Source organism: Melitaea cinxia, chromosome 6 (genome assembly GCF_905220565.1).
Source record: "Melitaea cinxia chromosome 6, ilMelCinx1.1, whole genome shotgun sequence".
Lineage (NCBI taxonomy): Eukaryota > Metazoa > Arthropoda > Insecta > Lepidoptera > Nymphalidae > Melitaea > Melitaea cinxia.
The window spans coordinates 9,580,565-9,597,243 of record NC_059399.1 but is presented as its reverse complement, the minus strand read 5'-3'; the positions used below and the strand labels follow the sequence as shown (position 1 = coordinate 9,597,243).

General features: G+C 30.7%; 1 protein-coding gene across 1 annotated transcript; it reads right to left on the bottom strand.

Moving 5' to 3' along the window:
- Nucleotides 1-5,596: 5,596 nt before the first annotated feature.
- LOC123654330 (larval cuticle protein LCP-22-like) lies at nt 5,597-6,825 on the bottom strand. The gene is made up of 4 exons (XM_045590243.1): nt 6,773-6,825; nt 6,250-6,665; nt 5,998-6,169; nt 5,597-5,888 (listed from the first exon to the last, which is right to left on the bottom strand). The coding sequence occupies exons 1-4, from the start codon at nt 6,782-6,784 to the stop codon at nt 5,778-5,780; spliced, it is 711 nt and encodes a 236-aa protein (XP_045446199.1). The 5' UTR covers nt 6,785-6,825; the 3' UTR covers nt 5,597-5,777.
- Between the last annotated feature and the right edge of the window lie 9,854 nt (nt 6,826-16,679).

The window sequence follows — 16,679 nt, the reverse complement described above, 5'->3', positions numbered from 1 at the left end:
AAGGACACGCGAATCGAAAGAATACGACAGAATTAGGTAACGCATCTCATATACACTTGACAGCAAGAGACTGTTTTGTCTTGATATTAAAAAAACAAAATAATAAATAAGTATTTTAATTTTATACTTTTATTACAAATATACGACATTAGAATAAAGGTGCGTTAGTATCAAAGCACGTTTTAAATGACTGTATCATTTTGTTATTTTTCTGTATTGTATAATTACAAATTTGGACTTATTAGCAAAATAGCAAAATGAAGAGGTGATCGAGTTTTATCTTATACGTTCTTTTTACTAAATGTACCCATATTAAAAAACGAAACCAATTATAATTATCAAATTATTTTTATTATTAAATATATTATCAAATTATTATTAATTGATGATTGTTGATTTGTTCTTGCTGTAAAATTATCACGCAATTGAAACCCCTTAAAACCCAGCGGCACCCTACCTAAGATGGCGATCTTAATGGGGTGCTGCTGGATCGCTTGTGTATCCAACTGTGACGCTTTAGCGACACTCGAATAATTCCACTTCACATCGTTTTGTTTATATCTCAAACGGCTTGGGTAGCGCTTTCGACGAAAGCTCTTAGGTGGCTTAATTTATTCCAACTTCAAATATTATTGTCATATTTCCTCCAATTTACACAAAATTAATAAATTATGTGCCCAAACATTCCTCAGGAATCGTGTTATCTATTATTGATTGGCTAAGAGGCTACGGTATCAAAGAACATACCCTCACATCCCGTGGATGTCGTACGAGTCGACAAAGGCATAACACAGTTCCACTACCACCTTGGAACTTATAAAGCCGACCGATGGCGGAATGACCATCTAGCTGCTGGCTTTGAAATACACAGGCCGATGACGGGCAGCAGCGTCTTAGGTGCAACAAAGCAACCTTGCGGTCACCAACCCGCCTACCCAGCGTGGTGACTATGGGCAACACACATGAGTACGCGCCATTTTTAATGCGAACTTGTGGAGGCCTACGTCCAGCAGTGGACTGAAACAGGCTGAAATAAAATGATGATGACGATTATTATTATTATTTGGTAAAAAATTGCATGTAAAGCCATATATGCAGTTGTTTTGGAGCTTATTGTACAGACAGACAAACGCAGTGGGGGGACTTTTTTATATAGTACGATAGTAAAAGATTAACTACCAATATTTTAAAAGTGATTCGACCCATTTTTAATATATCATATACTATACTTTTGTTAAAAGAATTGTTAAGAATGAACTTTTAATTATAAACAGAATATTTTGATAAATAAAAAGTTTACCTTAAATAAAATACAAAAAGTATTAATCACGATAAAAAGGACACATAAAAAGCCAATTAATAAAATAGATCCTACTTATGTTTATGTGTTTTATAATGCGACCTCTGACCGAGCTAAAATTTTTAATTTTGACGAGACTAAGTTCATTGCTCTCTTATTTATGTTTAGTGTGTGTTTCGATGACAATTTTTTAAATACACTTTTTCTTTTCTGTTTTACATTCAAATTGAAATTAAATTATTTATAAATAAAACTAAATTGCATTTTACGCAAAATAAATTTAACTGTGTATTCCTTCGAATGCAATAGAAAGTATACGTAAGAAAAAATAGGAATTTATGATAAATTATAGTCAAGTAATTAAGCTAAGGGATATTTTTTCAGGGTGCAGTCCTTATGGGTCTCCCCACCGTGCCTCGGTGAGCATGTTAGGCCCCGGTCTGGCCCGGTCCCGGTTGTTATCTTGATTATATATTTTATATATAATTTGTTTTTCTTGTATACATGATAGCGATCGGTACTCATAATAGGGAATATATCCGCCAACCCGCATTGGAGCAGCGTGGTTGATTAAGCTCTGATCCTTCTCCTACATGGGCAAAGAGGCCTATGCCCAGTAGTGGGATATTACAGGCTGAAGCGTAGCGTAAGCGTATATTTTTTCAATTTTTTCAATAAAAAAATTTCTTTAAAACAAAGAGTGAGGGAATATAACCATTAAAATATGGATGATAAAAAAAGTATGATTAAAAAAAATCAAACTATGAGAGCAATGACATGTTTCCGATTAAAGATAAAAATGAATAAGCAAGAGATAATTAATAGAAATATCATGATTCTTAGGCACACATATAATATATCATTTAATCTCTGTCATTTTTTACTATTCTTCGTTCAAAACTTGAAATTAAATGTTTGTTCGATTTTGTCAAATTGTTTATAAACCAGCTCCGATTTTTTAATTCAAATTCTAGGCGATTCATATGGTCACACAATAAATATCCACTTTTTATTATAAAAAATACACATTCGCAATTTCAACAAAAAATAAATAATTTAAGTCTAGTATTGAAACAAATTCAATATTGTACTAGTATTGAAAAAAATGGTTTGTACTTTATTAAATGTTGTTTTTTTATCAAAAATATAAGAATAAATAATAGTTTTTTAATCATTTAAAATGGTATCACCTTTATTATTATACTATGCAATTTATAAAACTTACTAATTTGTCATCAAGTAAAAGTACGTTTATTCGCTAATTTAGGCTACTTGTAAAATATAAATCATTTTATAAACAAGATAAAAGTTTTTTTTTATGTCTGTGGTATTTAACAAGCGTCCTGATAAGGAGCCTAAATCAAGATCACTACGTCAAAGTGTTTTACATCAATGTCTTATTAGTAATGGCGGACTCATCTATGAATTTTACAATAAGGTTAATTAAATGTATCACTAATGACCACATAATTTACTAAAAATATCAAATGCTTACTCTCTCTACTGCAATTAACCTGACAGATGAGAGAAATCATCAATGAAAAGGACAGTTCAATAAATAATGTATATAATTTACAATATTCAGAATATTTTAACAGAAATTACGGAACTTACAGATAAATAAGTAAAACTCCTGAGGATGCGCTGTATCGACAGAAGGGGTAAGTAGGGTCGACAAAACGCGTATAACGCTTCTGGTATTACACGCGTCCATAGGCTTCGGTAACCGCTTACTATCAAACGAATCAAAGGACCGTATATCGTACAAGATTAAACAAATAAGGAAATCTGTATAACATTTTTTTAAAATTTTCATATGAAAAACAATAAAGCATGAGTTAAAATCTTAATTACTATTGAGAGCAGCCTTAATAATTGTGTTTGCAGGCAAACGAAAAAAACCGATTTCAATTATATCGACAAGTAATACAACGTGGGTAGACGAAAAAATAGTCAAGTAAATACGCATTATCAAAGATTACTCCAAAAGTTGTAATCAGATCTCCATGAAATTTAAAAGTGACCACATGATAAATATCGGTACATGATAATATATAATAAAAATCATCAAATTCGGAACACCCAGTAAAAAAATATGTGGGTTTTCGAGAGTTTCCCTCGATTTCTCTGGGATTCCATCATCAGATCCTGGTTTCCTTATCATGGTACCACACCAAAGTTATCTCCTTTTCAACAAAAAAAACATCGGTTAATAAACGATATTTATAAACGATATTAATAAACGATATATATATATATATATATATCCTCCTTTTTTGAAGTCGGTAAAAAATACAGATTTATTGACTGACTTTAATCAAATAATGTGCCTGTGTCAATTGGCGAACTACAGACTATACGAGTACTTATGATGAATGATATTTGAAATTGTTATCGAGGATTAAAAATTATGTAATGCAATGTAAATATTTTTTGAATCATGTGGTCAGTGTTGGATCTGTTTTGACCAGTTTTATATGAATTAGAGAATATTACAATAGAATAAAATAATAAATAATTAAATAAACATAAAGAGCACCTAAAGCCGTCGGTCCCGGTTGTTATCATGTACACCTGATAGCGATCGTTACTCATAGTAGGGAATATATCCGCCAACCCGCATTGGAGCAGCGTGGTGGAATAAGCTCTGATCCTTCTCCTACATGTGGAAAGAGGCCTATGCCCAGCAGCGGGATATTACTAAGCTGATGCGTGAAATAAACATTAAAAAAATGCTTTTAGTTAAATGTTCTGTATACATTCAACAAGATATACAATTGTGGAATAATACGAAATTGACTGATTCGAATATTTTACTTTATATTAACTAAAAATTTTAATAAATCCCAGTTGATTATATATAAAAAACAAGCAGACTGTGACAAGCAGAGCAGTAACGATGATTTTCTATAAATTTACAAAATAATGTTACCGTTTTCAATGAGCTGACAAACGGGTGACCACTTGCTGACACGTATGCTCGTTTTTTAGCTGTTAGAATGAAAATCCAATAATATAAGCTATTTAAGATAAATTACTATCAATATGTTTAAATATGGATGGAGTTTAAAATAAAAATGTATGATAGGAATAGATAAAATATGCGACAACTTTAAGAGTATTCTAGTTCAAGATACAAGTTATTTGAATATTAGTTTCCTGTTAACAAGACCGAAGATAACTTCATGACTATTCATTTAAAAAAATATATGTTTTTTTAGGTTTGCTAAAAATTAAATTGATACAAAATTCGGATAACGTTATAGTTGTAATTTAGAATGAGTAAATTTATGATATTCTGATATTTAAATTTAATTTTAGGTAATGGTCCTTATTTTAATTAATATTCTTAATTTTTTTCTAAAGACTGTCTACATATTTTAATTTTTGTTAACATTTTTCTAGAGATTGTAGAAAATAAAGATTCTAGAAATTTTTTGGCTTGTATGTTTGTTTTGTTAAATTAATATAATACCCTTGTCTAATATGATAGGATATCCAAACTATTTTAGAATAATATTTAATATACAGTGAATATTTAATTTAATGTGCTAGAAGCAGATCAGAAATACAAGGTTCTGAATGCAAGGTATATTGATTTCAATGTGGCAAGCCAATCTACTACGACGACGACTAATTTTGCAGTTCAAGTGTTACACAATATTCAAAGAATGTAATAAAGATAATAGATAATAAATAACATTGTCTTTTATATAAATAAAAAGGAATCGCTAAATTTATTACTTAGCGAAAAACTTGAGTAAGGCTTAGTCGATTTGATTTTTTTAAGTTTGCTAAGATTTCGTCGAAAGGTTCACATGGAATAAAAACTTAATAAAGTGTAATTAAAGAGTGTAAATCATTCAGTCAGCCAGCCAGCTAGTTTCACCTATCGTAGTCCTCTGCTGAACATAGGCCTTCCCAAAATCGCGCCAGACATCCCGGTTTTCCGCAATCCTCATTCAGCCTCCACAAGAGTGTAAGATTATTATTGAACTTCACCCGTAGGACAATATACAAGTTAAAAAATGTCTGTCGGGTCAGCTGGTATTAAATACTTCAAATGTCAATTATAAAATACCAAATGTCAATCATAGTTTGTCAACATTACTTATGTTTGAAAAATATACATACATATCACTATATTATATAAAGCTTTTCACTTAACTATTTCAATTTATAATTACTTCTAGAATTTCGCAGACTCTAAAACTGTAATTTTTACAGCTTTACATTAAATAATAACTGATTATTTAATACGTAATTAATAAAGGGTTACAAATAACGAGACATTTATTAGATTATAAAACTATTTTTATTTAAAAACACTTTTTGATTTAACAGTTCGTTATATTTTAGTAACTTATTACAATCCATTTTGTAGTTATACGTATTCACATTTATTAAATTGGTATTCTGTCTTGTTTACCTTATATTTGAGGTGAATATGTTCGTATATTTTACTATGTATTACAAACTAATTGGTTTTGTCGACAGCGACGGACGAGTAAGGAGTATGTGACGCAATGTACTCAAGGGAGCGAGCGATCAGTGGGGGAATCGTGGGAGCCTGGGGAATAGCGTCACCCTGGAAAGAAAAAATTTGAATTAGTTGAAATATTCTTAATTTTGTCTCAGTTGTCTTTTTAATTAGACCACTGTAATATACATATAGTTTTAGTTTCTTAATAACTTACAGAGGGTTGGTATCCGTTCTCGTCGGCAACGTATCTAATGGAGATCAATTGACCCTCAGGAGAGATCCAGGAGAAAGCACCTTGAGCAACCGAGGGAGCTACAGGAGGGCTACCGCCAAAGTTGCGTGGTACTCCTTGGGATTGAGCAGCAATACCGTTGTTAGTTTCATAGCTATAAAAATAATTTTAACATTATCAAATTTTATTCATTTATTTATTATTAGACGACATCAAAATTAAACATAAACTTACTAGAAGTCGTAGGAACCATCAGGATGGATTTCGTTGCCGTATTTTACAGTCTCGGCGTGGCCATCATCACTAACAGCTTTGGCTACGGGCAATTTGGCAATGGATTCGACTGCAGGAGCAACTGATACCGCAGCGGGGGCCGCAGGTGTGACTGATGCGAAAGAGGGGAAGACAGAGGGGGAAACGCTGGCAGTGGCCTTAGCGACGGTAACAGTGGGGCGGGGGTTGTTAACGTAAGGTTTGTAGGGGTTGTAGTTTTGGTAACGGTTGTAGTTGTTGTAATTGTTGTTGTTGTTGTAGGGGAATCGATTGTTCTGGTTGTATCTGTTAAATTGGTATTGATCCTTTTGGGGGAAATATTGCCCTGGATTAAATTGCGCGCTAACAGCTGCCAGCACACAGGCAAACACGACCACCTGAATTTGAAAAAAAAATTAATATCATCCACTGAAAATCGTGTTTCGCTTATGAAAAATATAATGAATAATGTTTAACTCCAAAGATAGTATTTTAGTATACTTACGGCGAATCTCATTTTAATTTTTGAAGATATGCCTAGCTTCGTTGAACTAGTTTGAATGCGGATAAAAAATCCGCGCAGGCTTTTATATATCTCTGATAGATCCACCCACTTTAGACGTCGAAATGCAATAACATTTAAATAATTTGCTACGAGAATGAGGAATTACTTTTAAGTTTATTAGAACTTGGTCTATACATATCGGTCGTTGAGACTTCTGAGATGAATGTGCGGTCATAAATATATTAAAACAAATCATAATTTCTATTTATTATTTTAATAGTGCTTTTTTTTATTTTTGCTACAACTAATATATTAACTAACTGGCAAAACTATTGTGAAACTCGTACGATTTTATTAATAAAATAGATATTTTTTTTTATAAATAAATATTTGCTGTAAAATATTAATTTAATTTGCTTAACATTATTTATAAATTCATTTTATTTAATTTTTATTTTTATTTGTACACTTACTAATCATTGGTAGTTCTCTGAAGAAAATCGCTTTTTAAACGATAAGGTTATGTTACTACATCTTTTATTGTACAATCACCATGTTTGTTTATACTATGGTATACGCCAAAGAATAATATTGGTATATATGATTGACAAAAACTACTCTGTATTATAGTTACAATAATAATAATAATAATTTTATTTCAGACATATGTCCATATTTTTGTTAGTTACATTTTTGATAATGTGGGACTATGCTTTATAAGTATTTATTAATATATTAAAATTTGCATGATATATGTAGTATATGCATTTAAGAAATCAATCGAAAGTAAATTATTATAAGTACAAAAATAAACGTTTGTGTTTGTGCTACATTTTTTATTAATCTCTTTCAATCATCGACTTTTAACGTAGAGAGACTAGCAGAAACAATCCTATAGTACTCGTAAATAATTAACAAACTTTTAATGACACTATTTATTGCCATACGGATAAAATATAAATAATTAATAATGATTTACTCAAAAACTAAAACGCACTCATAAACCAACACCAATTTTTGAATAATTTTAAATATTTTACCAAAACTTTGCTAACTCATAAAGTTTCAGTTATGACATTTCATTAATAAGCAAAAATTAAATGTATATTTTTCAAAAATAATCGCAATTTAAATGAAAGCTTTTTCTAGTAAACGTATTTTTGAGATTATTAAAAAAAATCTTGTTTTAGTGAGTGAGAAGCTATTTGAAGTAGGTCAGGAATCAATTTGAAAACAAACCGTTTGAATACATAAAAATAAATGTCATTGATAACTCAACAAACTTAAAACTTAAAGAAAATCCAACGAAGCTTTCAACACCTGATAAGCTTAATAACATATTATAAAAATTGGCTATCCTTTAACAAAAGTACCTAAAATCAATAAAAGAAAAAAATGGCTATATTATTATTTTACAAAAAATGGTAATAGTATCTGAAATATATTTTTTTTTCAAACACTGTTTATTTTTCGTCTAAAACATGCATTTATGTACATGGTATTAGTATATGTTGCTCACCGGCAAACGGCTTATCAAGGACGCATTAAACCACAAATTAATATAATCGATCTATAAAAAATTAAAAGACTTCGACGGCAATAAATAAAGTTTTAACAGACTTGGTTTATTTTTAAAACTCAATCAGTGAGTTTATTCTTTAAAGTGAAATATTTACATAATGTAACCTAGTTTGTCTTCATTGTTTATCTTTATTTTTGACTCTATAGACGATTTTAAGAATATCCATTGGACAGGTATACTGTTAGAATATGTCTGAGATATAAAAGATAATATTGGAAAAAGAGTGAATTGAAATAATCTGTTTTTTAATTTTTCATATTTGGGTATTTTTATTAGTGTCACTCCATTAGTATTTCGCAAATTTAAATACATATTTGTCATTCGTTAATTAAGTTTTTGTTTTTGCAGCGAGACATATCCATTATAAAATTTCAGTATGGCTGTAACGTAAATTAATAAAGCCGCAGATAATAATAAACAAAGCCATGATAAAGAACAAAGGTAGCAAAAAAACTGAATACAACAACCAGACTTACAGGCTTACAGTATAGGATATGGTTAGACAAATTGGCACCAAGAGCTATAACTACAGAAACTTTTTCAAAATATCCCATTTAGCATTATTTTATCATGTTCTTTCTTAGTCTTAATCTATCATTGGCGTCAATATTTCTTAATGTCATTGAATATAACTATATGTTTTGTTGTTATATAATTTATCGAACAATCCTATTTTCAGTTTCTTTTTCTGTATATCATTGCTTTAACAATTAGCGTGAAGTTGTCCGTGTGTAATTAGAAACAGGGTATTATAATAACGTACTAATAAAATAGCAACTCTACTTAGAGGCGTTTTATGAGACAGAACATTTTTTTAATTTCATATTTAAATATCTCTAATATTAATTTCTGCTGTGTGGTTACGGCAGTAAAGAATATAGCCACCGCCTCTCTTGTCGTGGTTGTCGTAAGAGGCGACTAAGGGATAACATAGTTCCACTACCACCTTGGAACTTATAAAGCTGACCGATGGCGATATGACCATTTAACTGCTGGCTTTGAAAAACACAGGCCGAAGACGGGCAGCAGCGTCTTCGGTGCGACAAAGTCAGCTCTGTGGTCACCAATCCGCCTGCCCAGCGTGGTGACTACGGGCAACACACATGAGTTCGCGCCATTTTTAGCACGAACTTGTGGAGACCTATGTCCAGCAGTGGACTACGATAGGCTAAAGTGATGAAGTGATGAATATTAAAGGGTTTTTCTTTAAAATAAGTTACGAAATAATATATAATACTAAACTCAAGATGTTCGCTCAACAGACACGTGAATTTCCCAGGCATTCCTTATCATCGTGTGGGTAATCCTCTGATAAAAAGTATTCCATGCACAAAATTAAGCCTATTACGATTTTATTTTGATTAGATATTATATACATTTTAAACATACACGTACAAATCAATAAAAAAGACGGATATCAAATTTAAAAAATCTATTATCCGTTTTATAGACACACAAAAATAACAAATATCTATTAATGAGCTAAAACACATCCTTATTTGGAAATAACCTTATCTTTATTGCACCCATACTTTTTGTTGTCAATGAGTCACTTTTGATGTTACGGTTTTGAACGTCGAGGTCAAATTTCAATATAAATTATATTTATTTGGCTTTATATTTATTTGGCTTTTTATCTCCTTAAATTAGGAGTTTTTTTGTACAGCCAAGACTTCTAAACTTTTGAAAATTAAAACGGCATCAAGTAACATATTGTTTGGAAGTACTCCATCAAATAAAATATTAATTTGTTTCATAATTTGTTTTACATTTAGATATTAATAGTCTATTTTGTTTTCTTAAGTAGAGTCTGTAGTATGACTGTATCCTCTGAAAAAATAAATGGGAGTACACATGGAATATAATTAATACTCGTAGTATCTATGGGAGACGTAATAAGCAAAATGTGCCAATTGAATTAACTATAGATAATGCTATTGTAAATTGAGATAAAAAAAATTAAACACCTTTGAAGGTTTTTTTTGATAAATGGTATGCATTACATATTGTTAAAAAATATCAAAAAAGAAGTCAAAAATGGCTAAAAATGATGTATTCACATTAGTTCGGGAATTTCACTCCATTTTGGTAGTGATTTTTTTCTTGATCCTATGACATCCATATATGAATAATAGTAAAAGTAAAAATTCTATATTTTCTTCTAACAATAGTAAAAATTGTGTAATTATAAGTTCCACAGTTATAGAATAGGTCCCGCTTACAAATGTTGTTGTTTGTTAAACCTATGCTTTAGATTATTTATATTTTTATTTTATTCAGCAGATAAATTAAAAATTTCTCCTTAACGAATTTCAGTCATATTTAAAAAATTTATATAGTATTAAGAAAAAAATAATATACATGCAAAATCATAAATGATAAATGGTACGTTAAAAGTGACAGTTAACATTTTAGTCATTTTTAAAATCCCTCTGTTCTCGACTTTTAACCTTGAATAATATTCTCAAAACAAGACTGTTGACCTGAGGACTTGTGACATTTCATTTCATATCTAAATACCTACTACCTACATAGGTTAAGAATGAATCATTGGCTGGACTATTTATTGTTAATAGACAAAATTATGCTTAAGTGCTGACAGTTTTGGCAAAAATATAACATCTTTAACCCGAGGTGTTGTCCTGACTTGAGAGCTGTCAAATGTGTGCAGTTGAAATAATCTTGACATATTTTGAAATTGTCTAGTTTTTTCGCGCAATTTTCTAAATTTTTTTTCTATGAAAACCTTTTACGTCTAGCCGTCATCAAAATTTGCGCTTATCACATTTAGCGGTCTATTTTTATTCATAAAAATAATTTTATTTCATCATTTTTATGTTAGATATATGGACAAAAAGACTTCTGCCCAAAACTGGGACGTTACAGGTTGTGATGATTAAAATCAATCAGCTATCCCTATCATAGTTAAAGGTTGTCTGTAAGAGATCGTTCTTATAGTGATAACAATAAAATAAGATTTTTTTTGAAGTAAAACTTGCAACGAAAATGGGTCACGTTAAAGAAACAAACACATAAATGTATAGGATAGAATGAGATAGAATACATTGCACATATTTTATATTATCGGTAAAAAAAATCTCTCCTAGGCTTTTTTTAGAAGTTACACTTCTTCCGTGTATGAATTGCAGACACACACTTTTTTTTAACAGAGTACTAAAAAGAATATTGATTATTACTATTAATAGGACCGAAAAATATTAATACAGTGTTCGGTGGGTAGAACGTTACCAACGTTATCAATTAAATGGCATAGTTTAGAATGAACTGTTTTTTTTTTCTCTGACTTTACAGTCAGTAAATTCAAATAACACGAAATTACACTACACTTACGGAGGGAGCCAATTAGGCTTTTACGAAATTCAGAAACATTGTCATATTTGCGTAGGCCAAATATAAACGTATACAAAGGATTTTGAATGCGCTCAAGTTTATTTATTTGCTTCTCTTTCATATCAAGGTACGGAAGGTCACCATAATCTAAAATTGGTTGCAATAGTGTTTATGAACAAACAAAAACTAAGGTAAGCTACTTTAGGGATGGATTTATCTTGAAAGCGTCATAAGTAAAAATAAAAAATTTAAATATTATATTACCCGCTTACCATCTTAATATTAGCTAGCGCTTGTATTAATAGTCTTTAATTATAATTTTATACATAGGCATCAAAAGAAATCAAAAGACATCAAAATCATTTTATGTTATAAGCACTTACTTACTCGTATGATTAATTCTTTCGAAAAAATTTGACGCTTATTGAGGAGTCCCACAAGGATTACTATTACTTAGGAAGACACTACTTGAGAGGAATTATGTGTGTAATTTTCTGTAAGGTTTACAGATAATCCCAGTCGAGCTGCTCCAAATTTTCTGATTCTTCTCCTACATGGTGAAAGAGGCCTATGCCCAGCAGTGGGATATTACAGGCTGAAGCAGAAATAAATCGTATATAATGTATCACATGTATACAAACACACATTTACAATTTTGTGAATCATTAAATTAATGTTATCATCTGTTTTTATAATATACAATAATTAAAAATATAAAAAAGGAATAATATTTCCATAACATAAAATTAAAAAATATATTTAATTATAGACAGAAATTATAGACATAATTAAAAAATTGCTCCTATATAATAATTAACTAACAACAACACTGTAGCTAAATACACTATAAACTACGTTACTTACTAATAAAACTTTAGTCTTAGTGGACATTTATTCCAACCACTAAATATATTTGAAGTATCTTTAAAGGCCAAAGAACTTTTTTGTAGTTTAAACCTAATATTAGCCAGATTTCGTTGAACTGATTTAAACGCACTATTATACAAATTTTTCAAAACTTTACCAGTCTGCTGTAACAGCAGATTAGGCATTCGTGTGCCCATAAATAAGTATTAAAAGAAATGATAACAAAATGATTTAGAATTGTAGATGAACTGTCAAAGCAGGTTGATGATTGGAATAATTCACATAATTTTACTTTAAAAAAAATTAAATAAAATATTTGTTTAATTGCGTTTTAATAGTTGCAAAACGATAGAATTATCTTTTTAAAATAAATCATATTTATTAATTTAAGTTTTTTAGGAACTATCGCTCTTAATACTATTTGGATGTCTCAGATAAAACGCCGCGTTGGCGCAACAGTTACAGCCATGAATTGTACCTGTTGCGCTGGCGGTTGCGGGTTCGATCCCCGCACATGATAAACATTTGTATTGGCTATACAGGTGTTTGCCGTGGTCTGGGTGTTTGTGTCGTCCTTGTGTTGGTCTCCCCACCGTGCCTCGGAGAGCACGTTAAGCCATCGGTCCTGATTGTTATCAAGTACACCTGATAGCGATCGTTACTCATAGTAGAGAATATATCCGCCAACCCGCATTGGTGCAGCGTGGTGGATTAAGCTCTGATCCTTCTCCTACATGGGGAAAGAGGCCTATGTCCAGTAGTGGGATATTACAGGCTGAAGCGAAGATAAAAAATAATATAAATATCGACGATACACGGATATTATATCACATGACTTGATGTTGTGATTAAAGTGATATGCTATTACTATGTTACAAATGAAACGGATTTGATTTATTGGCCGCAATCCTTTGCTTCTTCGACCTTTTTAAAACGTAATTGAGGATATCACAAGATATTGAAAGATTTTTGATTTATTTCAGTTACAAAATATTAACAGTGCACTTTATTTCCCACCATGAAAAAAAAACAAGAATAGCCCTTTCAAAAGGTAACCTGATTACTTACTTATTTTTGGCAGTCGGGATTTTTGACCACGGATAAATTTAATTATTGAATAAAGTACTAAAAAGTCCCCTTCCCCCCTTCAGCCTGGGAGAACCCAGCACGATCCTGACATTCAGGCTCAAACTACTTTAGCGTACGATCGTGACGGTGTCAGACTTCCAGGGTAAAATAATACAATATATTCATAAAACTATATTTTTGTACTATGAAAGTTTGGGGTCGTATTTTTTGGACATTATCAAGAATATCCACACCCCCATATTCTTGTTTTAATTTGAGATTACTTTGAGACCTAATATAAAAAAATGTAACACCGAACATATAAGGAGTTAAAATTTTTAAAAAGTTTTATTATACGTCAAGATATAAATTATAAACTTAATTCTTATTAATGTGTTATGAATATTATAATTCGCAGTTCATCTCAACTCTAATTGTAGTATAAAATTAATTCAAGATTTATCATAGCAATTTTAAATAATGCTGAGGATGCTCTTATTTAAAATAAACCACGCATTTTAAATTATATTATTTAAATCACATCCTTATTTGGTATATTTGTTAATGGATAACGTAATTTCAACCTCCATAAAATTTAATTTTTTATATTTGGTATCACGGAAATACATATTTTTCGTATTTTTTTTAAATAGTTTGTAATATATTATTTCATACTCTTTAATCTTATTACATATATCACACCAATTATTTTCGCAAACATTTTTGATCCTGCTCAAAATCAAGCAGTCCGTATGGTGAAGTACCTCAACCTTACAGAAGATCACAGCTAAATAATACAGCTCCCAGGTAGTGTTGTGTTCCTGTTGTGAATAAGCCAGCCACTGACCCTGAAAAGGGTTAGGGTCAGTAACGCGCTAGCAATACTTCTGCTGTTGCAGGCGTCTATAGGCTAAGTGGCGAATGCTAGCGCGACCCCATCTCGCCCCACCCAGGCGGATGACTACTCACACTTTGTGGTTTTTTAGTCAGTAGGAGTCTGACAAAAACCCTCTGGCGCCCCCGCGCCGGAGGGTATCCATGATGGGATTTCTCAACGTTAAAATAAGGCGTCTGTAGGCTACAATAACAATAAATATTGTATTTGTGCCATATTTTCGTTTGGAAATTGGAATTCATAAACAAAATTGTCGAGTATTTTCTTAACTCGGCATCGATATAGTGGCAAAATATAAAATCGCTTATTTGGTCGGGTATGTTTTACCCATGAACTAAATGCACATTGTATCAATTTTACTTACTTTGTACTATAATATATAATAACTATTATAATTTATAAAATATAATACTTTATTTACTATAAAAAAAAACAAGTTATAATCATCGAAAATTAAATTTAGAACGATTTTGTCTGAGTACCACGTAAAATAATAATAGTTGGTGCAAAAAATAATATTTTTTTCTAGTACAAGATAACATAAACTTAATAATTATATAAGAACATATCTTTTCATTTTTATAATTAGAATACAAAATTAAATAAACTGAGTTTTCCAACTAAATTACTTCATGCTTTTTTTATTATTTATTTGTTACTTGTGTTTATTTAGTATGTAGTACTGTCCTTTTTTCTACATAGAACTGCATGTTTTTGCTCATCATCCACTTGTTCAATATCAGCTAGCCGTCGTTACTCCGCTGTGAAATATGATGGGATTGTTTTTTATCTGAATTGGCCTGTTAGTTTTCCCTGATAGAAGCTTTTTGAATAGGGCTAAAAATCATCTTTGTTCATTTTTGTATAACATTGTAGACGGAAATATTTTACACGATACATCAATAAATATTAAAAAAAAAAACAAAAAAAAGTGTGCCTTAAACCACACTGACTGGTGTAATATTTCTTTAGTTGCCCCTACAATAATATACAAAGCGTAACTCTCTTTGTCTATCTTCACTAACTTATATCTCCCTCACAACATCCGTTCGCTTCGTCCGATCACACTTTTTGTAACGCTCACATCATGTTTTCACCAGCTTACTCCCCGTAAAGAAGTTTTACTTCAAAAACACAAATACACAAAAATGTTACAGGGCCGATGTGGCCTAGCCGCGGGCTGACACTTGTGGACTCCGTTGTAGCTGCAGTGACGCTAATTATAATACGAAGTATTCTGAGAAATAAAAAAAAAAACCTCAGCTTTTTTTAGCGTTTCCTAGTGCCACAAAGAACGAGTCATTTATTTTTAAATTACTAGAGTTTTTAAATCAATCGAGTATTAAATACCCAGCCACATCGACGCCCGGTTAAATTAGATCGTTATTTATACACATGTGCATTATTTTTAGTCTTCTTTTTAACCGCTTTCGAAATTACTATTCAGTAAGGGAAAAAAATATTTGTTTGTTTGTTTGTCAGCCTATGTCATAGATTTTTGATTTTTCGTTAAAGTAAATGAAAAATATAATATCATCATCATCATCACTTCAGCCTATCGTAGTTCAATGCTGGACATAGGCCTCCACAAATTCATGCCAAAAATGGTTATTTTTGACGTAAACTTGTGGAGGCCTATGTCCAGTAGTGGACTGTATAGGCTGTAATGATGATTTACCATAATAATGTATATTTTTTACACTATCAGGAAATAGAGATTTTAACAAACAAAAAGCCCACCGACTTTTTAAAAAAAGCTGATATTTTAATGAGAGAATTTTCGATTGAAAATGAGGGTGCTTTTTCGATATTGAGGTCAAGGCAAGGTAAAAAAATAAATATTTTAAATCAAAAAAAATCAGGGTATTTGGATTTGGGACATAAAAAGGTAAGTTTTCACCAAATTTCGTAAAGTGTTTTTTTTTTTTCTTGTAAAAGATATAATATAAAACCAAAAACTTGGTTTTTTGAATTTTTCATATGAATTTTGAGGCTTGTACAATGGTTTTCATCCTACTATATTTTTTTTCACTCTTTACCATTTACAAAGCCTAAAAGCACTGGTCTATTCATGCTATATATTTATAAATAAGTAAAATAAGTAACTGGGATTTGAGGGTTCCATAAATTTAAAATAAAATAAA

What these genes read in the sequence shown, in the direction of transcription:
- LOC123654330 (XM_045590243.1), bottom strand. An exon ending in GATGGTTCCTACGACTTCTA is followed by an intron (nt 6,170 to 6,249) that starts GTAAGTTTATGT and finishes TTATTTTTATAG; the next exon opens with CTATGAAACTAACAACGGTA. An exon ending in AGAACGGATACCAACCCTCT is followed by an intron (nt 5,889 to 5,997) that starts GTAAGTTATTAA and finishes TTTTCTTTCCAG; the next exon opens with GGTGACGCTATTCCCCAGGC.